Below are 27,159 nucleotides of genomic sequence, written 5' to 3'. Positions count from 1 at the left end.
AAGGTATCGTTGACAGTGCTCTCAAGCGGCACTCACTCACCAACGCCCAGTTTGGGTTCCGCCAGGACCGCTTGGCTCCAAGCCTCATTACAGCCTTGGTCCGAACATGGACAAAAGAGCTGAATTCCAGAGATGAGGCATAAATACTGTGGCCACAAGAGCGGGTCAGAGGCTGGGTATACTGCAGCGAGTGTCTCACCTCCTGACTCCCCAAAGCCTTTCCACCATCTACAAGACACAAGTCAGGAGTGTGATGGAACACTCTCCACTTGCCGGGATGAGTGCAGCTCCAACAACACTCGAGAAGCTCGACACCATCCAGGACAAAGCAGCCACTTGATCGACACGCTACCCACCACCTTCAACACTCACTCCCTCCACCACCGGCGCCCCCTGGCTGCAGTGTGTACCATCTACAAGATGCACTGCAGCAACTCGCCAAGGCTTCTTCGGCAGCACCTCCCAAACCCGCGACCTCTACCGCCTAGAAGGACAAGGGCAGCAGGCGCATGGGAACACCACCACCTCCACGTTCCCCTCCCAGTCACACACCATCCTGACTGGGAAATATATCGGCCGTTCCTCCATCGTCGCTGGGTCAAGGTCCTGGAACTCCCTCCCTAACAGCACTGTGGGAGCTCCTTCACCACACGGACTGCAGCGGTTCAAGAAGGCAGCTCACCATCACCTTCTCAAGGGGCAATTAGGGATGGGCAATAAATGCTGGGCTTGCGAGTGACGCCCACATTCCATGAAGAATAAAGAAAAAAAATCACAACCTCCATTACTCCTGCCTGAGAGAACTTTTCCAACACTAACTATGTTCACACTGTACAGAAGTAGGTGCTCGGATTCACACCAGCATCCTTCACATTGCTCCTCTCGGTGGAGCTGCTGACTTTGAAATCAATACAAAGTGAACTGCAATTAAAAAAAACACCCAAAGCGATTGTTTTCCCACCAGTACACATCACTGAAATGAGACAGCGCAGATGAACTCTTTTGAGTGCTGGGACACCTGGGAGTCCCTGGCCAAAGACCGCCCTAAGTGGAGGAAGTGCATCCGGGAGGGGCGCTGAGCATCTCGAGTCTCGTCGCCGAGAGCATGCAGAAACCAAGCGCAGGCAGCGGAAGGAGCGTGCGGCAAACCAGTCCCACCCTCCCTTTCCTCAACCACTGTCTGTCCCACCTGTGACAGGGACTGTGGTTCTCGTATTGGACTGTTCAGTCACCTAAGGACTCACTTCACGAGTGGAACCAAGTCTTCCTCGATTCCAAGGGACTGCCGAGCACTGAATGCCTTATGGAACTTGTACGTTTTGTTAACTGCCAAAAATCACTTCTCTATAGGTCTGCTTTAACGTGCTCCCAAAGCGACAGGTTAGATTACCAGCTCAGCATTAAAAAAAAACTTCTTTCTCTGAGAGTTCGTTCTGGGATTCACAGTATACACCTCAATTGGGAGGAGAGGAAGCTCTCCACCCGATGAATATTTGGATGGGGTCCAATTTACTACTGGCTCAACCGGTCACGGGACTTGCTTGAGCACTGATGCCACATATACCGACGGTTAAATACAGTCGAATCTCTGGAGGAATATAGGAAGTTCAGAGGTGAAATTAAAAAGGATATTAGAAATGCTAAGAGAGAGCATGAAAAATTCTTGGCAAGTAAAATAAAGGAAAACCCAAAGATGTTCTATAAATATATTAAGAGCAAGAGGGTAACTAAAGAAAGGGTAAGGCCTATTAGAGACCATGAGGGTAATCTTTGTGTGGAAGCGGAAGATGTGGGTATGCTTCTTAATGAATACTTTGCGTCTGTTTTCACCAAGGAAAGGGGCAATGTAGATACTGCTATCGAGGAGGAGTGTGATATTCTGGATGAAATAAACAGTGAGAGAGGAAGTATTAAGGGGTTTAGCAGCTTTGAAAGTGGATAAGTCTCCAGGCCCGGATGAAATGCATCCCAGGCTGTTGCAAAAGAGCAAATAGCTGAGGCCTTGACCATCATTTTCCAGTCCTCTTTGGAGTCAGGCATGGTGCTGGAGGACTGGTAACATGGTACCCTTGTTTAAGAAGGGAGAAAGGGATAGGCCGAGTAATTACAGGCCTGTCAGCCTAACCTCAGTGCTGGGAACATTTTTGGGAAAAAATCCTGAGGGACAGGATAAATCTACATTTAGAAAAGCAAGGGTTAATCAGGGACAGTCAGCACAGATTTGTTAAGGGAAGATCGTGCTTGACTAACTTGATTGAATTTTTTGAGGAGGTAACCAAGAGGGTTGATGAGGGTAGTGCGTATGATGTAGTATATATGGACTTTAGCAAGGCTTTTGATAAGGTCCCACATGGCTGACTGGCCATGAAGGTTAAAGTCCAAGGGATCCAGGGCAAAGTGGCAAGGTGGATCCAAAATTGGCTTAGAGGTAGGAAACAAAGGGTAACGGTTGATGACTGGAAGGATGTTTCCAGTGGGGTTCCGCAGGGCTCAGTACTGGGTCCCTTGCTTTTTGTGGTATGCATCAATGATGTGAATATAGGGAGTATGATTAAGAAGTTTGCAGACGACACTAAAATTGACCGTGTGGTTGATAATGAAGAGGAAAGTCATGGGCTGCAGGAGGATATCAATCTACTGGTCAGGTGGGCAGAGCAGTGGCAAATGGAATTTAATTCGGAGGTGTGAGGTAATGCACTTTGGGAGGGCTAATAAGGAAAGGGTATACACATTAAGCGGTAGGCCATTTTGAAGTGCAAATGAACAAAGGGACCTTGGAGTGCTTGTCCACAGATCCCTGAAAGTAGCAGGCCAGGTGGATAAGGTGGTTAAGAAGGCATACGGAATGCTTGCCTTTATTGGCCGAGGCATGGAATATAAGAGCAGGGAGGTTATGCTTAAATTGTATAATACTCTGGTTAGGCCACAGCTGGAGTACTGCGTGCAGTTCTGGTCGCCCTATTATAGGAAGGACGTGATTGCACTGGAGAGGGTGCAGAGGAGATTTACCAGGATTCTGCCTGGAATGGAGAATCTTAGCTATGAAGACAGATTGGATAGGCTGGGTTTGTTCTGCTTGGAACAGAGCAGGCTGAGGGGAGACCTCATTGAGGTGCATAACATTTTAAGGGTCCTGGATGTAGTGGATAATAAGGGCCTATTTCCCTTGGTGGAGGGGTCAATAACGAGGGGGTATAGTTTTAAAGTGGGTGGTGGAAGGTTTAGAGGCGATTTGAGGGGGGGGTTTCTTTACGCAGAGGGTTGTGGGGATCTGGAACTCGCTGCCTGGAAGAGTGGTGGATGCAGAAACCCTCACCAATTTAAAAAGGTGTTTGGATGGGCACTAAAAGTGCGGTAACCTGCAGGGTTACAGACCTAGAGCTGGTAAGTGGGATTAGACTGGATAACCTCTTGTTGGCCGGCACAGACACGATCGTAAGTACTGCAGGGAATCGAATACGGCCAGGGTGATCAGAGTCAGAGGGGAATTTTCCCAGATTTTTTCTCGCTAAATTGGCCTGGGTTTTTAATCTGGTTTTTGCCTCTCCCAGGAGATCACATGGCTCCGGTTGGGGTGGAGTGTAGAATGTTTCAGTATAAGGGATGTCGCAGTTGTGTGAGGCGGACTGGTTGGGCTGGGTGCTCTTTGCCTTTCCGTCATTGTTCGATGGTTTATATGTAACCTTCAGGGCTGCTGACCGAGGGCCGAGCGGCTCTTTGTCGGCCGGCACGGACACGATGGGCCGGAATGGCCTCCTTCTGCGATGTAAATTTCTATGTTTCTAGGCTCCCCCTGCACCTTCCCTTCCTCCCTCAGATCTGCCTGTGATTATGAGCTAAAAAAATTGACACCGAGCCACATAAGTGGAAATTAGGGCAGATGACCAAAAGTTTGATCAAAGAGGGAGGTTTTAAGGAACGTCTTGAAGGAGGAAAGTGAGGTGGAGAGGCGGAGAGGCTTAGGGAGGGAGTTCCAGAGCTTGGGGCCCAGGCAGCTGAAGGCACGGCCACCGATGGTGGAGCGATTATAGTCAGGGATGGTCAGGAGGGCAGAATTAGAGGAGTGCAGACATCTCGGGGGGTTGTGGGGCTGGAGGAGATTACAGAGATAGGGAGGGGCGAGGGCCATGGAGGGATTTGTAAACAAGGATGAGAATTTTGAAATTGAGGTGTTGCTTAACCGGGAGCCAATGTAGGTCAGCGAGCACAGGGGGTGATGGGTGAGCGGGACTTGGTCCGAGTTAGGACACGGGGGCAGTGAGCACAGGGGATGATGGGTGAGTGGGACTGGGTGTGAGTTAGGATACGGGACAGTGAGCACAGAGGGTGATGGGTGAATGGGACTCGTTGCGAGTTAGAACACGGGGGCAGTGAGCACAGGGGGTGATGGGTGAGCGGGACTCTGTGTGAGTTAGGACACGGGGCAGTGAGCACAGGGGGTGATGGGTGAGCAATACTCTGTGCGAGTTAGGACACGGGGCAGTGAGCACAGGGGGTGATGGGTGAGCAGGACTGGGTGCGAGTTAGGACACGGGGCAGTGAGCACAGGGGGTGATGGGTGAGTGGGACTGGGTGAGTTAGGACACGGGGCAGTGAGCACAGGGGGTGATGGGTGAGCGATACTCTGTGCGAGTTAGGACACGGGGCAATGAGCACAGGGGGTGATGGGTGAGCAGGACTGGGTGCGAGTTAGGACACAGGGCCGTGAGCACAGGGGGTGATGGGTGAGTGGGACTGGGTGCGAGTTAGGACACGGGGCAGTGAGCACAGGGGGTGATGGGTGAGTGGGACTCGGTGCGAGTTAGGACACGGGGCAGTGAGCACAGGGGGTGATGGGTGAGCGAGACTCGGTGCGAGTTAGGACACGGGACAGTGAGCACAGGGGGTGATGGGTGAGTGGGACTGGGTGTGAGTTAGGACACGGGGGCAGTGAGCACAGGGGGTGATGGGTGAGTGGGACTGGGTGAGTTAGGACACGGGGCAGTGAGCACAGGGGGTGATGGGTGAGCGATACTCTGTGCGAGTTAGGACACGGGGCAGTGAGCACAGGGGGTGATGGGTGAGCAGGACTGGGTGCGAGTTAGGACACGGGGCAGTGAGCACAGGGGGTGATGGGTGAGTGGGACTGGGTGAGTTAGGACACGGGGCAGTGAGCACAGGGGGTGATGGGTGTGCGGGACTCGGTGCGAGTTAGGACACGGGGCAGTGAGCACAGGGGGTGATGGGTGAGCGAGACTCGGTGCGAGTTAGGACACGGGACAGTGAGCACAGGGGGTGATGGGTGAGTGGGACTGGGTGTGAGTTAGGACACGGGACAGTGAGCACAGGGGGTGATGTGTGAGTGGGACTGGGTGAGTTAGGACACGGGGTCAGTGAGCACAGGGGGTGATGGGTGAGCGAGACTCGGTGCGAGTTAGGACACGGGACAGTGAGCACAGGGGGTGATGGGTGAGTGGGACTGGGTGCGAGTTAGGACACGGGGCAGTGAGCACAGGGGGTGATGGGTGAGCGAGACTCGGTGCGAGTTAGGACACGGGGCAGCTGAGTTTTGGGTCACCTCGAGTGTACGGAGGGTAGAATGTGGGAGGCCAGCCAGGAGTGCGCTGGAATAGTCAAGTCTAGAAACTGAAGCAAAAAGAGACACTCACCATTAAAACGCCCAACATCATGTCGTAGTTGTTGATGAGGAAGATGAGCTGCTCTCGCCGGGATGCAAACTCTGCTGCCATACGCAGGACAAAATTCTCCACCTCCACCTGAGCAGGAAACATTCCACGTCACCACACTTTACAACGAGGATGCTGCAGGGCTCAGCAAATGATGCACGTGGGCCAGGAAAATTCAACACAAATCACTTGGGGTGGTAACAGTCCCAAGAACAGCAACAGTGAGCATTCAGTTGTACTCCACGTAACACGTGCCAGTCAGATGGTGCAGAGTTGCCTGACGATGGAGTCTGTGCAGTAAACCTGGTGTAGGTTGTGTCCCAGTATAATCTCCTAATCTAGGTTTGAACCTGGTATAAAACCCAGGGATTTGTCCCAACCATTATGAGCAAAAGAAAGTCTTTGACTTGTATATTCTGGAGAGCGCACACAGATGCGGAATAAGGGGTTATGGGGAGTGGGCGGGGAAGTGGAGCTGAGTCCATGATCGGATCAGCCATGATGGTATTAAATGGCGGAGCAGGCTCGAGGGGCCGTATGGCCGACTCCTGCTCCTATTTCTTATGTTCTTACGCACAAAAGACTGGGGTTCATTTCTAGAGATAAAATTCAAAAGCAGACACTCACACACGCAAATGATTTTGGCCAAAAATCTTTGAAGGAACGGATCCCCACCTCATGGTGTGTGGAATGGAACCAAAAGAAGAATTAAACAGACTTGCATTTATATAGCGTCTTTCACGACCACCGGACGTCTCAAAGGGCTTTACAGACAATGAAGTACTTTTGGAGTGTAGTCACTGTTGTTTTGTGGGAAACGCGGCAGCCAAATTGTGCACAGCAAGCTCCCACAAACTGCAATGTGATCGTGACCAGATAATCTGTTTTTCTGTGTTATGTTGATTGCGGGATAAATATTGGCCCCAGGACACTGGGGATAACTCCCCTGCTTTTCTTCAAAATAGTGCCATGGGATCTTTTACTTCCACCTGAGAGAGCAGACGGGGGCCTCGGTTTAATGTCTCATCCGAAAGATGGCACCTCCGACAGTGAGGCGCTCCCTCAGTACCACCCCTCCGACAGTGCGGCACTCCCTCAGTACTGCCCCTCCGACAGTGCGGCGCTCCCTCAGTACTGCCCCTCCAGCAGTGCAGCACTCCCTCAGTACTGCCCCTCCGACAGTGCGGCACTCCCTCAGTACTGCCCCTCCGACAGTGCGACACTCCCTCAGTACTGGCCCTCCGACAGTGCGGCACTCCCTCAGTACTGCCCCTCCGACAGTGCGACACCCTCAGTACTGGCCCTCCGACAGTGCGGTACACCCTCAGTACTGGCCCTCCGACAGTGCGGTACTCCCTCAGTACTGCCCCTCCGACAGTGCGACACTCCCTCAGTACTGGCCCTCCGACAGTGCGGCACTCCCTCAGTACTGCCCCTCCGACAGTGTGGCACTCCCTCAGTACTGCACCCCCGACAGTGCGGCACTCCCTCAGTACTGCCCCTCCGACAGTGCGGCGCTCCCTCAGTACTGCCCCTCCGACAGTGCGGCACTCCCTCAGTACTGCCCCTCCGACAGTGCGCCGCTCCCTCAGTACTGCCCCTCCGACAGTGCGGCGCTCCCTCAGTACTGCCCCTCCGACAGTGCGGCGCTCCCTCAGTACTGCCCCTCCGACAGTGCGGCACTCCCTCAGTACTGGCCCTCCGACAGTGCGCCACTCCTTCCCTGAAGTGTCAGCCTGGATTTATGTGCTCACGTCCCTGGAGTGGGACTTGAACCCACAACCTTCTGACTCAGAGGCGAGAGAGCTACCCACTGAGCCACAACTGACACTTAACATTAACAGTTTCCAGTGAATCATTAAACCAGCAAGTGTAATTGCGAAATATATAATCAGGAGAGAAACACATGATGGGGACATCATGAACATATTTAGAAAGGGTTTCTTTTGCTCACCACTGACAGCGAAATCATAAACACATATATTGCCTCGTTCACAATCTTGCCATAAACAGTGACTGGAGAACATCTTTCTCCCAAACTGTTTGGACATAAGAATGTAAGAAATAGGAGCAGGAGTCGGCCATATGGCCCCTCAAGCCTACTCCGCCATTTAATACGATCATGGCTGATCCGATCATGGACTCAGCTCCACTTCCCTGCCCGCTCTCCATAACCCTCGACTCCCTTATCGTTCCAAAATCTTATCTCCACCTTAAATATATTCAATGACCCAGCCTCCACAGCTCTCTGGGGCAGAGAATTCCACAGATTCATGACCCTCAGAGAAGAAATTTCTCCTCATCTCAGTTTTAAATGGACGGCCTTCTTATTGTGAAACTATGCTCCCTCGTTCTGGATTCCCCCACGAGGGGAAACATCCTCCTGCACCTACTCTGAGTCTTGTACATTTCGATAAGATCGCCTCTCATTCTTCTAAACTCCAATGAGTATCGGCCCAACCTTTCTTCATATGACAATCCCTTCATCTCAGGAATGAACCTCGTGAACCTTGGCTGAACTGCCTCCAATGCAAGTATTTCCCTCCTTAAATACGAAGACCAAAACTAGACGCAGTATTCCAGGTGTGGCCTCACCAATACCCTGTACTGTTGTAGCAGGACTTCCCTGCTTTTATACTCTATCCCCCTTGCAATAAAGGCCAACATTCCAGTTACCTTCTTGATCACTTGCTGTACCTGTATACTAACTATTTATATTTCAACACAAGGAGGAAGTAGTTCCCGAGACGTACAACTGACCTGTAGCTGACCAAGTAAGGTGTGTGTCTTCTCATTGGGATAAGTATCATTGATGCTGACGATGGCGGAAGAAAACTCTGCGTATCTCCTCGTGACCTGCACCAGTGAAATGAACAGTTATTACAAAGGACTGATATCCCAAGACAGAATTTTATTGGCTTCGAGACCGTTCTGTTTCAATTACTAGCGGCAGTTTGTGCACCATGGAGCAGGTCACACTCAAGCATGGTAATGAAGTGAGAGGGGGTGGTGTTCCCGGCCTCTCTTTCCTCCGGGTCCTTCAGCCAAACAGAGGGGTGCCTGAAGAAACCTGGAGTTAGGGCTTGCATCAAGGCTCCTGTGGACAGGAGGGTTTGCAGGAGTCTGGGGACTCAAGGCACTCTTAATGGCCCTGAAATTCTGGTTTGGCCTTCCCACAGGCATTTGAGAGAAAAAATATGCACCTACCTTAAGCTGGTGCCCATGTTGGACCTTCCGATGCTGAGGCCTCCATCGACCGCGACTCGCAGCGCGTGCACGTTGACGCGTGCGCAGGCCTCGAGCTGGAGTCACATGGCTCTGGGCAGCCAATCAGGTAAGGTATCATAGTAATAGGAGTTCCGCAAGGTCCTAAACTCCTATTACTACGATTGTGATAGAGCCCGAAATACCCCAAACACAGTCCCAAACACCCAAAACACTAATAAAAAAACCAGAAAATAATTACACTATTTTCATTTAAATTAAAGTTATTAAAGTCTTAAAAAAAAATAATTTCCCGATTTTTAAAAAAATAAACTTACCATTGTGGGGAGGGTTTTAAATAACATATGTTTTAAAAACTTTACTTATATATGTTTTTGTGTTTTTTTAAAAACACTTGCACCTGTAAAAGTAGGCTATGCATCTGCTTTTTCAGGTGCAAGATTTTTGAGGACATTTGTAAGGGTAAATAACGGAAATTTCCACTTACAAGTGTCCTCGCTCCCAATCTGGCTACAATCGGTCAAGCCAGAAGCTTGACAGATCGAAAATTCCCGTTTCCAGCGCATGCGCATTGCACGCTAGAAACCGGCATTTCCGATGCCTTCCCGGGTCCGTAGGAACTCCGTACTGACCCGGGGAGGTCTGAATTTCAGGCCCAATATTCCCACTTTCTCCACACTCAGACCATCATCGGGCCTCATGGCCTTCTTCAGTAACAGCCAGATGTCGGTGGCCAGGGGTCTAGTTTCAGGACCCACATTCCTGTTTCTTACCCTTGAACCCTCCGCCCCCAGCACCCACTCTCAGTGCAAGGCCCTACCAGTGGGGGGGGGGGGGGGACCAGAGTTATACAAATGGTCCAGGCCAGGAACATAGCGGGCACGACTCTTGTCAAAGGTGAAGTACACCTCAAGTACAACGTGCCTGTTGGGTGCCTAAAGAAACGTCTTTGAAGAACACAAAGTTCTTCCATCACAAAAGTATCCAGTGGTGCAGTAAATATAGGGGGTAGAGACTGTCCTCCGCGAGAAACAGGGAGCACGGAAGTGTCCTATCCGGCGTACCTCAGCTCCTCGGAGTTTATTTTCCAGCGGGACGGAAGTGGATCATCACGGGGGCGGCGGTGGGCGCGGCGGTGGGCGCGACTGGAGGACGGATGGCGTGTCCTCAAGCTGGTGACATCATCGCGCTGGGCACGTCACAATGTCTCACCCCTTCAATTAAAGGGGAGAGCCGCTGAGAACTCTGCATTCATTTAAGTTCGGTTCCACCAAGGGAGGGTTTTGGCCGGGCCCAGCGGCCTGGCACCCAAGGGCGGGGGGGGGGGGGGGGGGGGGGCAGTGTGTGTGTGCGCCAGGCTGTGTGTTGGCGGCCCGGCCGAACCCGGGGGTCATAACTGTTGGCAGTCGGCCAACAAAAAAAAAAACATGGCGGCTGCGGCAGTGTGCCCTCCCCGTTAAGGGAGGCCGGGCCGCCGGGCTACAGAGAACGCACCGACAGAGAACAAGCTGTTGGGGGACACTGACCGGCGGCGGGGACCCGTGGGACAATTTCAGGTAAGGGAAAATTTCCCAAGGGGCAATTTTGCGAGCGGGTCCCCCCCGCCAGTCGGTCAAGGGTTGGCGCGTACACACCACGGCAGGAAAACAGGCATGGCGTTCCCGGACACCGCTCCGCTCCCGCAGAAGGGCAATTTCTAAACTGGCGGCCACCCTACGGCGAGAGTCGGCGGCCATTCCGCGCCGCCCCCATGCCCACCGCTTTCCGGCAGTTAGAGGCCTTTTACCGGAAGGGGCAACTTCAGCCTCACAATCTCCATGTAAAGCTAGGGGTGAAAGGTTAATACTCAGCCCATCCCTCAGAACTGGGTTCCTCTTGTAATGGCCCAGAAATCCCGCTTTCTCCTCCCCGCAGGCGCTCGACTAGATTGGAGAAAAAAAACGCGCACCTACCTGTTCCTGCTGCCCTCGCGCGAGATCCCAGTCCTCAGGCCCCCCCTGACTGCGCATCACAGCGCGTGATCGTCAGGACATGCGCAGGGCTGGAGCTGGAGTCACATGGCTGTGGGCAGCCAATCAGGTACAGTATTTTCTCATTCATAATAATGGGAACTCCGTAAGTTGGAGTTCCCGTTATGAATGAATGAAACCCCCTCCCCCAAAAACACACAAAACACTAATAAAAATAGAATATATACACTACATATTTAAGATTCATTTAAATTAGTGATTAATGTCATAAAAAATATATATTTTCCCGATTTTTAAAAAATTATACCTTAAAATAAACTTACTGTAGTGGGGAGGGTTTTTAAACAATAAAATACGTTTTTATAACTTTATTTTAATATGTTTCTGTGCACTTTAAAACACTTACGCCTATAACAGTAGGCTATGCGCCTGCTTTTATCAGGCGCGAGAGTTTTGAGGACATTTGCCCGGCAAGATATGGGTAGATCCCGCAATCTTGCCCAACCGAATGTCCTCGCTCCCGAGATGCGGAGGATCTGTCCAGCTTGACACATCGGAAAAGCCGGTTTTCAGCGCATGCGCATTGCGCACTGAAAGCCGCTTTTCCGATGCCTCCCCGGGTCCGTACACACTCCATACGGGACGTCGCAATTTCTACCCCATTATTTTCACTCCACCAACAATTTGAAGGGTGCGGTTTTGCGCTAAAACCCACACAGTAACTGAATTCCTTACGTAGTGCGGGCGGGTGTCGAGCGCGCCCAGTTTCTGGGGGTCCGTGTTGCGGATGCTCTGAATGTTTAACTCCAGGATGTATTCGAACCTCGGCCAAAGGATTTCCAGCAGGGTATCCCAGTACCTGAGAAGGTCACGCACCATTATTCACCAAATCTAGGTCTCGTTTCGTGGTAAAAGGTCATAGTACTCTTGCGTTAGACGTATATAGGATGCATTAGTATTTAAAATGTCATATCAGCTGCTAAACAACAATAATAAAGTTTTCAAAATTATGAAAGGAATCACCAATATTGATCCAGGCAAATGCTTCAAGATGCCAATGGCTTCAAATACCAGGGCCCCACAAGTTACAAATGATGAGACTAGGTATAAGAAGGGGCGATAAAAGGAACCTTCTCATCGAAAACAACAACTCAATTATACAGCACCTTTTCTGTAGAAAGGTGTTACAGGAGACACAAAATGAGATATTATTGGGGTGGCTAGCAGTTTGGTCAAAGATGCTGGGTTTTAAGGATGGCCTTAAAGGAGGAGAGGGAGATGGAGAGGTGGAGAGGTTTAGGGAGGGAAGTCCAGAGTATTAAAGGGAAATGAATTTATGGAACAAATTACGAGAGCGAGAGCCACTGAAGTGAACGCCGTAAACAGATTCAAGTAATAATCAGGTACATTTTCAAGAGAGCAGGACTCAGCTTTGCTCCAGTGTCAGTTTGAGCCCCAACTCCAGGTTTAGGCTGCATTTACACTTTAACCATAGCGTAGATGATAAAGGAAACCGCTTTTGTAGCAATCGGCGTGGTCCCGGCCTGCAAGACCATCAGCAGGCCGGGGCCATCAGAGGGAGCAGCGTGCTGCTGCAGGAGGGCGACGGCTGCGAAGCCAGGTCGCGGAGTGCAGTGCGGGCAGGCACAGCAGGAGGGGCGAAGGAGCGCCGAGAGATTGTAGAGGGAAGTGACCGGGGGCCCCAGGAGAGGCGTGTGTTCGGGGCCCAGAAGAGCCGAGGGCCCAGGGGCAGCACGGGCCCAGCCCACACTGCGATATGTGTGCGCACTGGGTCCGTGCAGCAGAGCAGGTCTCCAGCCGTCCTGGTTAACCCTTGCCACGGGACCAAGACCTCGCTCTGTCAAGCCCCGTGTGGTGGCTGGTGTGCAACCCAGGTTAAAACAATCCACGCACAGGCATCTTCCACCCTTCAACATGTAGTTCAGGATCCGGAATATTGGGTCCTTCATCGGGGCACCTGTGAACTCATCCCTTTTCTGCCGTGGAAGCAAGTCTTCCTCGTTTCGAGGGACTGCCTCTGATAATGATGGGTGAGCGGGACTTGATGCAAGTTCGGACAATAACGTACATTTAACACAACGAATGACCCCGGCAGCTTCACAGAGGATTCTGGGGGAGCTGAGCAACAGCAGACGGATGAGGAGAGACAACAGAAACACTGGTTGAAGAAAAATGGGCTTTAGGAAAGCTTTGAAAAGGTGGGAGAGAAGCAGCAGGGAGGAAAGGTTTAACATAAAAGGAAATGATGTTTTGAACCAGACATGCAGTTTGTTGCAGGTTTGGAGAGTGCGATTTATTGTGTATCAGAGAGCTTCCTGTGTAAAGCCCAAACCTTCAACTGACTTACTTATCAACAGCCAGGACGTTTCTCTTTGCCATGATGGTCTTGAAGCGGAGAATGATGTGAATTGAGAGGAAGACTGCAATGCTGTCGAAGCAATCCGCAACATAAGTGTCCATGTGTTTCTGAAATAGGAGACACCATCAATTTCTTACAAATGGTAATAAAATTAGTGCGCTTGTACATTCTGCAAATTCTTACAGCAGCAAATTATAGTTAGCGTTAGCGTCCTCGACCAGGCCAACATCCCCAGCATCGAAGTACTGACCACACTCGATCAGCTCCGCTGGGCAGGGCCACATTGTTCACATGCCAGACACGAGACTCCCAAAGCAAGCGCTCTACTCGGAACTCCTTCACGGCAAACGAGCCAAAGGTGGGCAGAGGAAACGTTACAAGGGACACCCTCAAAGCCTCCCTGATAAAGTGCAACATCCCCACCGACACCTGGGAGTCCCTGGCCAAAGACCAGTCCGCCCTAAGTGGAGGAAGTGCATCCGGGAGGGCGCTGAGCACCTCGAGTCTCATCGCCGAGAGCATGCAGAAACCAAGCGCAGGCAGCGGAAGGAGCGTGCGGCAAACCAGTCCCACCCTCCCCTTCCCTCAACCACTGTCTGTCCCACCTGTGACAGGGACTGTGGTTCTCGTATTGGACTGTTCAGCCACTTTAGGACTCATGTTAAGAGTGGAGGCAAGTCTTCCTCGATTCCGAGGGACTGCCTATGATGATGACAGCAGCAAATAGGGGAGGGAGTCACTTTCTGACTGCAATGCGCGGAGGAATCTCACCCGCTGCCAGTGCACATCAAAACATCACGCTCACTGTCCAGAGTGTACAGAGAATGGCACCCGAGGTGGCATTTTCTGCTGTGAGCTGGCAGATGAGGTTGCTCACCACTGGTGGGTCTCAGAAAAGTCACTGTGACAAGCACAAAAATGTCTTTGTAGATATTACTGTGAGTTTGAAGAGACCAATCAGTTCTGTTGAGAAACCAAGGAGAGAAAAATACTCTTCATTTATGTGAAAGATGGTCACATGTTAATTAGAACATAAGAAATAGGATCAGGAGTCGGCCATTCGGCCCCTCGAGCCTGCTCCGCCATTTAATACCATCATGGCTGATCCGATCATGGACTCAGGTCCACTTCCCCGCCCGCTCCCCATAACCCTTTATCAGTTAAGAAACTGCCTATCTCTGTCTTAAATATATTCAATGACCCGGCTTCCACAGCTCTCTGAGGCAGCGAATTCCACAGATTTACAACCCTCTGAGAGAAGAAATTCCTCTTCATCTCAGTTTTAAATGGGCGGCCCCTTATTCTAAGATTATGCCCCCTAGTTCTTGTCTCCCCCATCAGTGGAAACATCCTCTCTGCATCCACCTTGTCAAGCCCCCTCATAATCTTATATGTTTCGATAAGATCACCTCTCATTCTTCTGAATTCCAATGAGTAGAGGCCCAACCTACTCAACCTTTCCTCATAAGTCAACCACCTCATTTCCGGAATCTACCGAGTGAACCTTCTCTGAACTGCCTCCAAAGCAAGTATATCCTTTCGTAAATATGAAACCCAAAACTGCACGCAGTACTCCAGGTGTGGCCTCACCAATACCCTGTATAACTGTAGCAAGACTTCCCTGCTTTTATACTCCATCCCCCTTGCAATAAAGGCCAAGATTCCATTGGCCTTCCTGATCACTGCATTCCTGCATACTATCCTTTTGTGTTTCATGTACAAGAACCCGCTACAATTGCAATTGACAGGCAGCACTCCTAGTAACATCTTTCACAATCACACAATAATTTATACCAGCCTGAGGTCTTTAATAGCTTTTGGCACCTTATTTTAGGAAGGCTGTCTGGGCCATGGAGAGGGCGCAGGGAAGATTCACTTAAGTGATATCACGATGAGAGTCTCCAGTTGTGAGGAGAGACGAGAGAAACGGAGGCTCTTTTAATTGGAGGAGCCGTGATAGAGACGTTCAAAATTACGAGGGGTTTTGACATGGTAAATGGGAAAAACTATTTCTACTGGTTGGTGAGTCAGTAATGGTGGAGGGGAGGGGCATAAATTTATTATCACCAAAAGATGAAAGGAAGAGGTCAGAAAGAATCTGTGGAATTCTCTGCCCAAGGAAGCAGTTGAGGCTAGCTCATTGAATGTATTCAAGTCACAGATAGATAGATTTTTAACCAATAAGGGAATTCAGGGTTACGGGGAGCGGGCGGGTAAGTGGAGCTGAGTCCACGGCCAGATCAGCCATGATCTTGTTGAATGGCGGAGCAGGCTCGAGGGGCTAGATGGCCTACTCCTGTTCCTAATTCTTATGAAAGAGCAACGGGCTGTTGGAACATGGAATACTTACCAGAAACGGGGTGGAAACAGAATCCACAATAGGTTTTTGAAAAGATATTTGAAAGAAATTAAATTAGAACGGTTGTGGGGAAGGGGAATAATTGATTAGCTCTTTCAGATAGCCAACACAGGCACAAGGGGCCGAATGGCCGCCTATTTGCTGTAAAATACAACGACTCTACTTAATAACGCGGTAAGGGGATAAGAAACGGTCACTCGAGTGGAGACAGGCCGTGGGCCACGAATGGGGATACTGAAGGTAGTGATTTGATCTGACACTTAAAATGGTCCAGATTAAGAGGGTTTATCAGTATTCGGAGGTCCTGAGGAATCAGGAGTTCATCTGCCTTATGGTATGGATTGTAACATTGACCGGTTATGTATAATCCGCTTATGTATGTAAAGCACGCTCATACACTCGCTTACATTGGGCTAGTAAGAGGGGAATTGCGAAGCCTGATGGTTAATGAACCACCCGTTGGATTAACCTTCGAACACTCATTCAGTGCAGAACAAGGGAGTCCACTTCGAGGAAGAGAAGTCTTTTTACCCTAACAACACTAAAAAGCACGAAGATATTGAGGAGGATTAAAGGAAAATCACACCTCCTTAAACGATAAGGGGATAAGGGGTTATGGGGAGCGGGCGGGGAAGTGGACCTGAGCCCATGATCGGATCAGCCATGATCTTATTGAATGGCGGAGCAGGCTCGAGGGGCCGTATGGCCTACTCCTGCTCCTATTTCTTATGTTCTTAAGGACACAAATGTTTGTGAACAAGTGACTGGTAGTTTTGACTCAAGTCCTTGGGAGAGGGATAAGGAGGCATCACCCTGGAAACAAAGTTAATCAACACGTCATGAGGAACTGAGGCAAAGCATTGAACAACACATTCCGGGAGGGTGACATGTGATGGGAGATGGACAGGTGAGGGGGGGAACCATTCAGAGCCAGTCTGAGCAGTCGGCCAATCAGTGGTTCTGTAAGAGGGGCGTACACCTCGAAAAACTGTAATTGTAAAACCTCTGATCGGGGAAGTGTTCATTGGATCCTTCCCCTGCATGCTCGAATAAAAACCGTTTGAACCGAGGTTTAGTCTGAGTGATTCTGTGGTCGCCATATGGGCGGGGATATGGGCGGGTGTCGATTCCTTCTATCAGGGAGTCCACCTCGAGGAAGAGAAGACTTCCTTTTACCCCAATAACACTAAAAAGCACGAGGAGGATTAAAGGAAAATCACACGTTAACCACAGACAGTGGGTTGGATTTTAGACTTCTTTCTGTCGGCGGGGCGGGAAAGTTAGCGTTTTGGGTATCGACATCTGGGCCCTGTGTCAGGGGGCGCAGTGCGAAGGGAGGCTTTGTACACTTTGTGGCACCAGGATGGGAAACTCGGCAAATAAAGTGCCGGGCCGTGTGCACTCCAAGAGAGGCTCTGGGGGGGGAACAGGACTTTAAAAAAACACACAGAAACATTCCCAAAACGTTGTCCACGCCACCACAACACAAATCGCTAAACAAATTGAAAGAACAAACACTCGCACTTACCTTCCTCACAGCCGTAGGCATGAGACCTGAACGCTGCCCGCCACGCTGCTCCGGAGTTTAGAAGACCGAGAGGTGATCTTACTGAAACGTATAAGATTCTGAGGGGGCTCAACAAGGTAGATGCAGAGAGGATGCTTCCCCTCGAGGGGGAATCTGGAACTAGGGGGCATCGTTTCAGAATAAGGGGCCACCCATTTAAAAACAGAGATGAGGAGGAATTTCTTCTCTCAGAGGGTCGTGAATCTTTGAAATTCTCTGCCCCAGAGAGCTGTTTGGCGGCTGGGTCATATTGAAGGTGGAGATCGACAGATTTTTGAATGATAGGGGAGTCAAGGGTTATGGGGAGCGGGCGGGGAAGTGGAGTTGAAGCCAAAATCAGATCAGCCATGAACTTACTGAATGGTGGAACAGGCTCGAGGGGCCAAATGGCCGACTCCTGCTCCTATTTCTTATCATCTTATGAAACCCGGGGTGCAAAGGACTGGAAAATCCAGCCCAAAGCAACTGTTCAATCAACTTGAAATTACCAAGAACATAGTGAGGGTTTTCCCCATGATGGCATTGAAGAGATCCTGGGCGGAGTTTGCGGTAACCATGAAGAAGTCGCAGAGGAAGAGATACTCGCGGCAGCTGTTATCGAGAAGAGCGTAGTGCTGGCTGCGGAACAGGCTCTCAAATGGATACTGGGGGTGTGAAAGGCAGAGCAACAACCGATTAGAGAATATAGAGAAACCAATGATCAATAAATTCAATTATACCAATGCACAATGCTCTCTAAGTTTAAAAAAAATTCTATCATTCAACTTCGTGCATTTTGGGGCATTTGTAATACAGTAAATCAGAACATTGGAGAAACGTCTTGAACTTTACAATATTGCCTCATGGGCAGCTTTCTCTCAAATCCAAAATAGAAGGGGAAACATTATATCCTATAATATGCATTACAGTCCTTCACCTCAGAACTGGGTTCAAATCCAGCCCAGGTGGCTGGGACTGGAGTATTCGCCACATGCTAGCTCATGGTCTCCAGGGCTGTAGTAATACCCGCCCTCCTGTATGGCTCAGAGACATGGACCATGTACAGTAGACACCTCAAGTCACTGGAGAAATGCCACGAACGATGTCTCCGCAAGATCCTACAAATCCCCTGGGAGGACAGACGCACCAACATTAGCGTCCTCGACCAGGCCAACACCCCAGCATCGAAGCACTGACCACACTTGATCAGCTCCGCTGGGCAGGCCACATTGTCCACATGCCCCGACACAAGACTCCCAAAGCAAGCGTTCTACTCGGAACTCCTTCACAGCAAACAAGCCAAAGGTGGGCAGAGGAAACGTTACAGGGACACCCTCAAAGCCTCCCTGATAAAGTGCAACATCCCCACCGACACCTGGGAGTCCCTGGCCAAAGACCGCCCTAAGTGGAGGAAGTGCATCCGGGAGGGCGCTGAGCACCTCGAGTCTCGTCGCCGAGAGCATGCAGAAAGCAAACGCAGGCAGCGGAAGGAGCGTGCGGCAAACCAGTCCCACCCTCCCCTTCCCTCAACCACTGTCTGTCCCACCTGTGACAGGGACTATAATTCTCATATTGGACTGTTCAGCTGCCAAAGAACTCATTTTAAGAGTGGAAGCAAGTTCTCCTCGATTCCGAGGGAACTGCCTATAATGATGATTAAAAATGACATTTCATCAAATAAGTGAAGGAGGGAGTTGGACCCCTGCCAAATGTAATCAAAGTTCACATAAATCAGGCAATGCAAAATAGGCGTTTGCGGATGGAGTGCAAAACGTCCTATCTCTGCGGGTATCAGCCCCAAATAAACTGGAGGCTTTTCGCATCCATCCCAAATTGCCCAGGTGTAATGATCAGAGTGTCGTGCTTACCCGAGTGTCGTTTTTCTGTGCTGCATGAGGAACGATGATTGGTGCTTCCAGTTCTGCCGAGGAGATCACATTACCACGGTTCCCCAAGGTGAAAATGGTGTTTCTGTTTTTCAACGATGGTTTGGAGAAAAAGCGTGGAGCAAGTTAAGGGCAGAAACTGTTGAGCCAGCTGTACTCCGTCTACTTGCGAATTATCCATGCAGCAATTAAAATCAGACGGCTCAGGTGCTTGAAATTTGTTTTTTTTTTAAAAAATCATTTGTGTTTCTGTTCAAACTTTCTGCATTTTACTTGCGACTGGCCTGGACCATGAAGGCAATGCACAGAGTGCATTCTGCAGCGAGTGCCTCACCTCCTGACTCCCCAAAATCTTTCCACCATCGACAAGGCACAAGTCAGGAATACTCTGCACTTACCTAGATGAGCGCAGCTCCAACAATACTCAAGAAACTCGATACAACCCAGGACAAATCAGCCCGCTTAGTTGGCACCCCATCTACCACCTTCAACATTCACTCCCCCCACCACCAAGGGGGATCTCATTGAAACGTATAAAATTCTGACTGGGTTGGACAGACTGGATGCGGGGAGGATGTTTCCCCGGGGCTGGGAAGTCTAGAACAAGGGGTCACAGTCTCAGGATACGGGGCAGGAAATTTAGGACCGAGATGAGGAGAAATGTTCTCACTCAGAGGGTGGTGAACCTGTGGAAACATAGAAACATAGAAACATAGAAAATAGGTGCAGGAGCAGGCCATTCAGCCCTTCTAGCCTGCACCGCCATTCAATGAGTTCATGGCTGAACATGAAACTTCAGTACCCCCTTCCTGCTTTCTCGCCATAACCCTTGATCCCCCGAGTAGTAAGGACTTCATCTAACTCCCTTTTGAATATATTTAGTGAATTGGCCTCAACTACTTTCTGTGGTAGAGAATTCCACAGGTTCACCACTCTCTGGGTGAAGAAGTTTCTCCTCATCTCGGTCCTAAATGGCTTACCCCTTATCCTCAGACTGTGACCCCTGGTTCTGGACTTCCCCAACATTGGGAACATTCTTTCTGCATCTAACCTGTCTAAACCCGTCAGAATTTTAAACGTTTCTATGAGGTCCCCTCTCATTCTTCTGAACTCCAGTGAATACAAGCCCAATTGATCCAATCTTTCTTGATAGGTCAGTCCCGCCATCCCGGGAATCAGTCTGGTGAACCTTCGCTGCACTCCCTCAATAGCAAGAATGTCCTTCCTCAAGTTAGGAGACCAAAACTGTACACAATACTCCAGGTGTGGCCTCACCAAGGCCCTGTACAACTGTAGCAACACCTCCCTGCCCCTGTATTCAAATCCCCTCGCTATGAAGGCCAACATGCCATTTGCTTTCTTAACCGCCTGCTGTACCTGCATGCCAACCTTCAATGACTGATGTACCATGACACCCAGGTCTCGTTGCACCTTCCCTTTTCCTAATCTGTCACCATTCAGATAATAGTCTGTCTCTCTGTTTTTACCACCAAAGTGGATAACCTCACATTTATCCACATTATACTTCATCTGCCATGCATTTGCCCACTCACCTAACCTATCCAAGTCACTCTGCAGCCTAATAGCATCCTCCTCGCAGCTCACACTGCCACCCAACTTAGTATCATCCGCAAATTTGGAGATACTGCATTTAATCCCCTCGTCTAAATCATTAATGTACAATGTAAACAGCTGGGGCCCCAGCACAGAACCTTGCGGCACTCCACTAGTCACTGCCTGCCATTCTGAAAAGTACCCGTTTACTCCTACTCTTTGCTTCCTGTCTGACAACCAGTTCTCAATCCACGTCAGCACACTACCCCCAATCCCATGTGCTTTAACTTTGCACATTAATCTCTTGTGTGGGACCTTGTCGAAAGCCTTCTGAAAGTCCAAATATACCACATCAACTGGTTCTCCTTTGTCCACTTTACTGGAAACATCCTCAAAAAATTCCAGAAGATTTGTCAAGCATGATTTCCCTTTCACAAATCCATGCTGACTTGGACCTATCATGTCACCATTTTCCAGATGCACTGCTATGACATCCTTAATAATTGATTCCATCATTTTACCCACTACTGAGGTCAGGCTGACCGGTCTATAATTCCCTGTTTTCTCTCTCCCTCCTTTTTTAAAAAGTGGGGTTACATTGGCTACCCTCCACTCCATAGGAACTGATCCAGAGTCAATGGAATGTTGGAAAATGATTGTCAATGCATCCGCTATTTCCAAGGCCACCTCCTTAAGTACTCTAGGATGCAGGCCATCAGGCCCTGGGGATTTATCTGCCTTCAATCCCATCAATTTCCCCAACACAATTTCCCGACTAATAAAGATTTCCCTCAGTTCCTCTTCCTTACTAGACCCTCTGACCCCTTTTATATCCGGAAGGTTGTTTGTATCCTCCTTAGTGAATACCGAACCAAAGTACTTGTTCAATTGATCCGCCATTTCTTTGTTCCCCGTTATGACTTCCCCTGATTCTGACTGCAGGGGACCTACGTTTGTCTTCACCAACCTTTTTCTCTTTACATACCTATAGAAACTTTTGCAATCCGCCTTAATGTTCCCTGCAAGCTTCTTCTCGTACTCCATTTTCCCTGTCCTAATCAAACCCTTTGTCCTCCTCTGCTGAGTTCTAAATTTCTCCCAGTCCCCAGGTTCGCTGCTATTTCTGGCCAATTTGTATGCCACTTCCTTGGCTTTAATACTATCCCTGATTTCCCTAGATAGCCACGGTTGAGCCACCTTCCCCTTTTTATTTTTACGCCAGACAGGAATGTACAATTGTTGTACTTCATCCATGCGGTCTCTAAATGTCTGCCATTGCCCATCCACAGTCAACCCCCTAAGTATCATTCGCCAATCTATCCTAGCCAATTCTCGCCTCATACCTTCAAAGTTACCCTTCTTTAAGTTCTGGACCATGGTCTCTGAATTTACTGTTTCATTCTCCATCCTAATGCAGAATTCCACCATATTATGGTCACTCTTCCCCAAGGGGCCTCGCACAATGAGATTGCTAATTAATCCTCTCTCATTACACAACACCCAGTCTAAGATGGCCTCCCCCCTAGTTGGTTCCTCAACATATTGGTCTAGAAAACCATCCCTTATGCACTCCAGGAAATCCTCCTCCACCGTATTGCTTCCAGTTTGGCTAGCCCAATCTATGTGCATATTAAAGTCACCCATTATAACTGCTACACCTTTATTGCATGCACCCCTAATTTCCTGTTTGATGCCCTCCCCAACATCCCTATTACTGTTTGGAGGTCTGTACACAACTCCTACTAACGTTTTTTGCCCTTTGGTGTTCTGCAGCTCTACCCATATAGATTCCACATCATCCAAGCTAATGTCTTTCCTAACTATTGCATTAATCTCCTCTTTAACCAGCAATGCTACCCCACCTCCTTTTCCTTTTATTCTATCCTTCCTGAATGTTGAATACCCCTGAATGTTGAGTTCCCAGCCCTGATCATCCTGGAGCCACGTCTCCGTAATCCCAATCACATCATATTTGTTAACATCTATTTGCACAATTAATTCATCCACCTTATTGCGGATACTCCTTGCATTAAGACACAAAGCCTTCAGGCTTGTTTTATTAACACCCTTTGTCCTTTTAGAATTTTGCTGTACAGTGGCCCTTTTTGTTCTTTGCCTTGGGTTTCTCTGCCCTACACTTTTCCTCATCTCCTTTCTGTCTTTTGCTTTTGGCTCCTTTTTGTTTCCCTCTGTCTCCCTGCATTGGTTCCCATCCCCCTGCCATATTAGTTTAAATCCTCCCCAACAGCACTAGCAAACACTCCCCCGAGGACATTGGTTCCAGTCCTGCCCAGGTGCAGACCGTCCGGTTTGTACTGGTCCCACCTCCCCCAGAACCGGTCCCAATGCCCCAGGAATTTGAATCCCTCCCTGCTGCACCACTGCTCAAGCCACGTATTCATCTGCGCTATCCTGCGATTCCTACTCTGACTATCACGTGGCACTGGTAGCAATCCCGAGATTACTACTTTTGAGGTCCTACTTTTTAATTTAGCTCCTAGCTCCTTAAATTCGTTTCGTAGGACCTCATCCCTTTTTTTGCCTATGTCGTTGGTACCAATGTGCACCACGACAACTGGCTGTTCTCCCTCCCATTTCAGAATGTCCTGCACCCGCTCCGAGACATCCTTGACCCTTGCACCAGGGAGGCAACATACCATCCTGGAGTCTCGGTTGCGGCCGCAGAAACGCCTATCTATTCCCCTCACAATTGAATCCCCTATCACTATCGCTCTCCCACTCTTTTTCTTGCCCTCCTGTGCAGCAGAGCCAGCCACGGTGCCATGAACTTGGCTGCTGCTGCCCTCCCCTGATGAGTCATTCCCCTCAACAGTACCCAAAGCGGTGTATCTGTTTTGCAGGGGGATGACCGCAGGGGACCCCTGCACTACCTTCCTTGCTCTACTCTTCCTGCTGGTCTTCCATTCCCTATCTGGCTGTGGACCCTTTCCCTGCGGTAAGACCAACTCACTACACGTGATACTCACGTCATTCTCAGCATCGTGGATGCTCCAGAGTGAATCCACCCTCAGCTCCAATTCCGTAACGCGGACCGTCAGGAGCTGGAGGCGGATACACTTCCCGCACACATAGTCGTCAGGGACACCGGAAGCGTCCCTGAGTTCCCACATGGTACAGGAGGAGCATAACACCCGACCGAGCTCTCCTGCCATGACTTAACCCTTAGATACACTTAAACTGGTAATAACAATGTTAAAAGTTACTGACCAATATAAGAAGAAAAAGAAAAACTACTCACCAATCACCAGCCAATCACTTACCCCCTAGGCTGTGACGTCACCTTTGTTTTTTTGCCTTCTCCCTGTAGCTGCACCGGTACGCCTCTCGCCGACCCCGGACTCGCGCTGCTCCGAGCTCCCGCCTCCTCGACTGACTGCTCCGAGCTCCCGCTGGCCTTTATAGGCCTCTCGCCGACCCCGGACTCGCGCTGCTCCGAGCTCCCGCCTCCTCGACTGACTGCTCCGAGCTCCCGCTGGCCTTTATAGGCCTCTCGCCGACCCCGGACTCGCGCTGCTCCGAGCTCCCGCCTCCTCGACTGACTGCTCCGAGCTCCCGCTGGCCTTTATAGGCCTCTCGCCGACCCCGGACTCGCGCTGCTCCGAGCTCCCGCCTCCTCGACTGACTGCTCCGAGCTCCCGCTGGCCTTTATAGGCCTCTCGCCGACCCCGGACTCGCGCTGCTCCGAGCTCCCGCCTCCTCGACTGACTGCTCCGAGCTCCCGCTGGCCTTTATAGGCCTCTCGCCGACCCCGGACTCGCGCTGCTCCGAGCTCTCTACCACAGAAGGCTGTGGAGGCCAAGTCACTGAATATATTTAAGAGGGAGACAGATAGATTTCTAGACACAAAAGGTATCAAGGGGTATGGGGAAAAAGCGGGAATATGGCGTTGAGATAAAGGATCAGCCATGATCATATTGAATGGCGGAGCAGACTCGAAGGACGGAATGGCCTACTACTGCTCCTAGTTTCTATGTTTCTATGAATGCAGGTGATGAGTTCCCTCTTCACCTGAAGCGATGCAGTGTATGGACACAAGCGCCCACTTTCATTGTGAGGCTGCTGCTCTTCTCTCTCGCTCACCTACACAGTCCAGGCCAATTGATTATTCAATGTCATTATTCCTGTCCCGGCCAATATTTATCCCTCACCCAGCATCACTAAAACACAGATTATCTGGGTCATTATCACATTGCTGTGTGTGGGAGCTTGCTGTGCACAAATTGGCTGCTGCATTTTCCAAATTACAACAGTTACTACACTCCAAAAGTACTTCATTGGCTGTAAAGCACTTTTGGACGTCCTGAGGTCATCAAAGGTGCTATATAAATAAAGGAAATCCTTCACGGCAAACGAGCCAAAGGTGGGCAGAGGAAACGTTACAAGGACACCCTCAGTCTCCCTGATAAAGTGCAACATCCCCACCGACACCTGGGAGTCCCTGGCCAAAGACCAGTCTGCCCTAAGTGGAGGAAGTGCATAAGAACATAAGAATTAGGAACAGGAGTAGGCCATCTAGCCCCTCGAGCCTGCTCCGCCATTCAACAAGATCATGGCTGATCTGGCCGTGGACTCAGCTCCACTTACCCGCCCGCTCCCCGTAACCCTTAATTCCCTTATTGGTTAAAAATCTATCTATCTGTGACTTGAATACATTCAATGAGCTAGCCTCAACTGCTTCCTTGGGCAGAGAATTCCACAGATTCACAACCCTCTGGGAGAAGAAATTCCTTCTCAACTCGGTTTTAAATTGGCTCCCCTGTATTTTGAGGCTGTGCCCCCTAGTTCTAGTCTCCCCGACCAGTGGAAACAACCTCTCTGCCTCTATCTTGTCTATCCCTTTCATGATTTTAAATGTTTCCATAAGATCACCCCTCATCCTTCTGAACTCCAACGAGTAAAGACCCAGTCTACTCAATCTATCATCATAAGGTAACCCCCTCATTTCTGGAATCAGCCTCGTGAATCGTCTCTGTACCCCCTCCAAAGCTAGTATATCCTTCCTCAAGTAAGGTGACCAAAACTGCACGCAGTACTCCAGGTGCGGCCTCACCAATATCCTGTACAGTTGCAGCAGGACCTCCCTGCTTTTGTACTCCATCCCTCTCGCAATGAAGGCCAACATTCCATTCGCCTTCCTGATTACCTGCTGCACCTGCAAACTAACTTTTTGGGATTCATGCACAAGGACCCCCAAGCATCCGGGAGAGCGCTGAGCACCTCGAGTCTCGTCGCCGAGAGCATGCAGAAACCAAGCACAAGCAGCGGAAGGAGCATGCGGCAAACCAGTCCCACCCACCCCTTCCCTCAACCACTGTCTGTCCCACCTGAGAGAGACTGTAGTTCTTGTATTGGACTGTTCAGCCAACTAAGGACTCACGTTAAGAGTGGAAGCAAGTCTTCCTCGATTCCGAAGGACTACCTATGATGATGATATATAAATAAAAGTTATTTATTTATTGCTCATTAATTCCTGCAGTATAGCCGCTGTAAATATCCTTAAACTGTCTATTGCTTTAATTACAAAATTGTACGTTTAATCTGTGCTGTTTTAATCTAACTGTTTTAGCTGCGCTCCTCTAATTCTGCCCTCTTGAGTATCCCTGATTATAATCGCTCAACAATCGGTGGCCGTGCCTTCTGTTGCCTAGGCCTAAAATTTCCTCTCCACCTTTCACCTCTTTCCTCCTTTGAGACGCTCCTTATAACCTCCCTCTGTGACCACCTGCCCTCATTTGTCCTTAAAGGTTCGGTGTCAAATTTTGTTTAGAAACATAGAAAATAGGTGCAGGAGTAGGCCATTCGGCCCTTCGAGCCTGCACCACCATTCAATATCATGGCTGATCATTCCCTCAGTACCCCTTTCCTGCTTTCTCTCCATACCCCTTGATCCCTTTAGCCGTAAGGGCCATATCTAACTCCCTTTTGAATATATCCAACAAACTGACCTCAACAACTTTCTGTGGCAGAGAATTTCATGGGTTCACAACTCTCTGAGTGAAGAAGTTTCTCCTCAACTCAGACCTAAATGGCTTACCCATTATCCTTAGACTGTGACCCCTGGTTCTGGACTTCCCCAACATCGGGAACATTCTTCCCGCATCTAACCTGTCTAAACCCATCAGAATTTTATATGTTTCTATGAGATCCCCTCTCATCCTTCTAAACTCCAGTGAATACAAGCCTGGTCGATCCAGTCTTTCTTCATATGTCTGTCCTGCCATCCCGGGAATTGGTCTGGTGAACCTTCGCTGCACTCCCTCAACAGCAAGAACGTCCTTCCTCAGATTAGGAGACCAAAACTGAACACAATATTAAAGGTGTGGCCTCACCAAGGCCCTGTACAATTGCAGTAAGACCTCCCTGCTCCTATAATCAAATCCCCTAGCTATGAAGGCCAACATACCATTTGCTTTCTTCACCGCCTGCTGTACCTACATGCTAACTTTCAATGACTGATGTACCATGACACCCAAGTCTCGTTGCACCTCCCCTTTTCCTAATCTGTCACCATTCAGATAATATTCTGCCTTCCTGTTTTTGCCACCAAAGTGG

At 49.7% G+C, this 27,159-nt stretch overlaps 1 protein-coding gene across 3 annotated transcripts in view; it reads right to left on the bottom strand.

Moving 5' to 3' along the window:
• vps52 (VPS52 subunit of GARP complex) overlaps positions 1-27,159 on the bottom strand; it is a 72,934-nt gene that overhangs the window by 10,360 nt on the left and 35,415 nt on the right. For all 3 annotated transcript variants that reach the window (XM_070861112.1, XM_070861111.1, XM_070861113.1), the window contains 6 exons: positions 19,015-19,148; positions 17,656-17,811; positions 13,230-13,348; positions 11,597-11,720; positions 8,427-8,522; positions 5,649-5,756 (listed from right to left, as the gene is read on the bottom strand). In XM_070861112.1, the coding sequence (XP_070717213.1) occupies positions 5,649-5,756; positions 8,427-8,522; positions 11,597-11,720; positions 13,230-13,348; positions 17,656-17,811; positions 19,015-19,148 (737 nt within the window). The remainder of the gene's footprint in view (positions 1-5,648; positions 5,757-8,426; positions 8,523-11,596; positions 11,721-13,229; positions 13,349-17,655; positions 17,812-19,014; positions 19,149-27,159) is intronic.

This window comes from Pristiophorus japonicus, chromosome 19 (genome assembly GCF_044704955.1).
Source record: "Pristiophorus japonicus isolate sPriJap1 chromosome 19, sPriJap1.hap1, whole genome shotgun sequence".
Lineage (NCBI taxonomy): Eukaryota > Metazoa > Chordata > Chondrichthyes > Pristiophoridae > Pristiophorus > Pristiophorus japonicus.
This window is presented reverse-complemented; position numbering and strand designations above follow the sequence as displayed.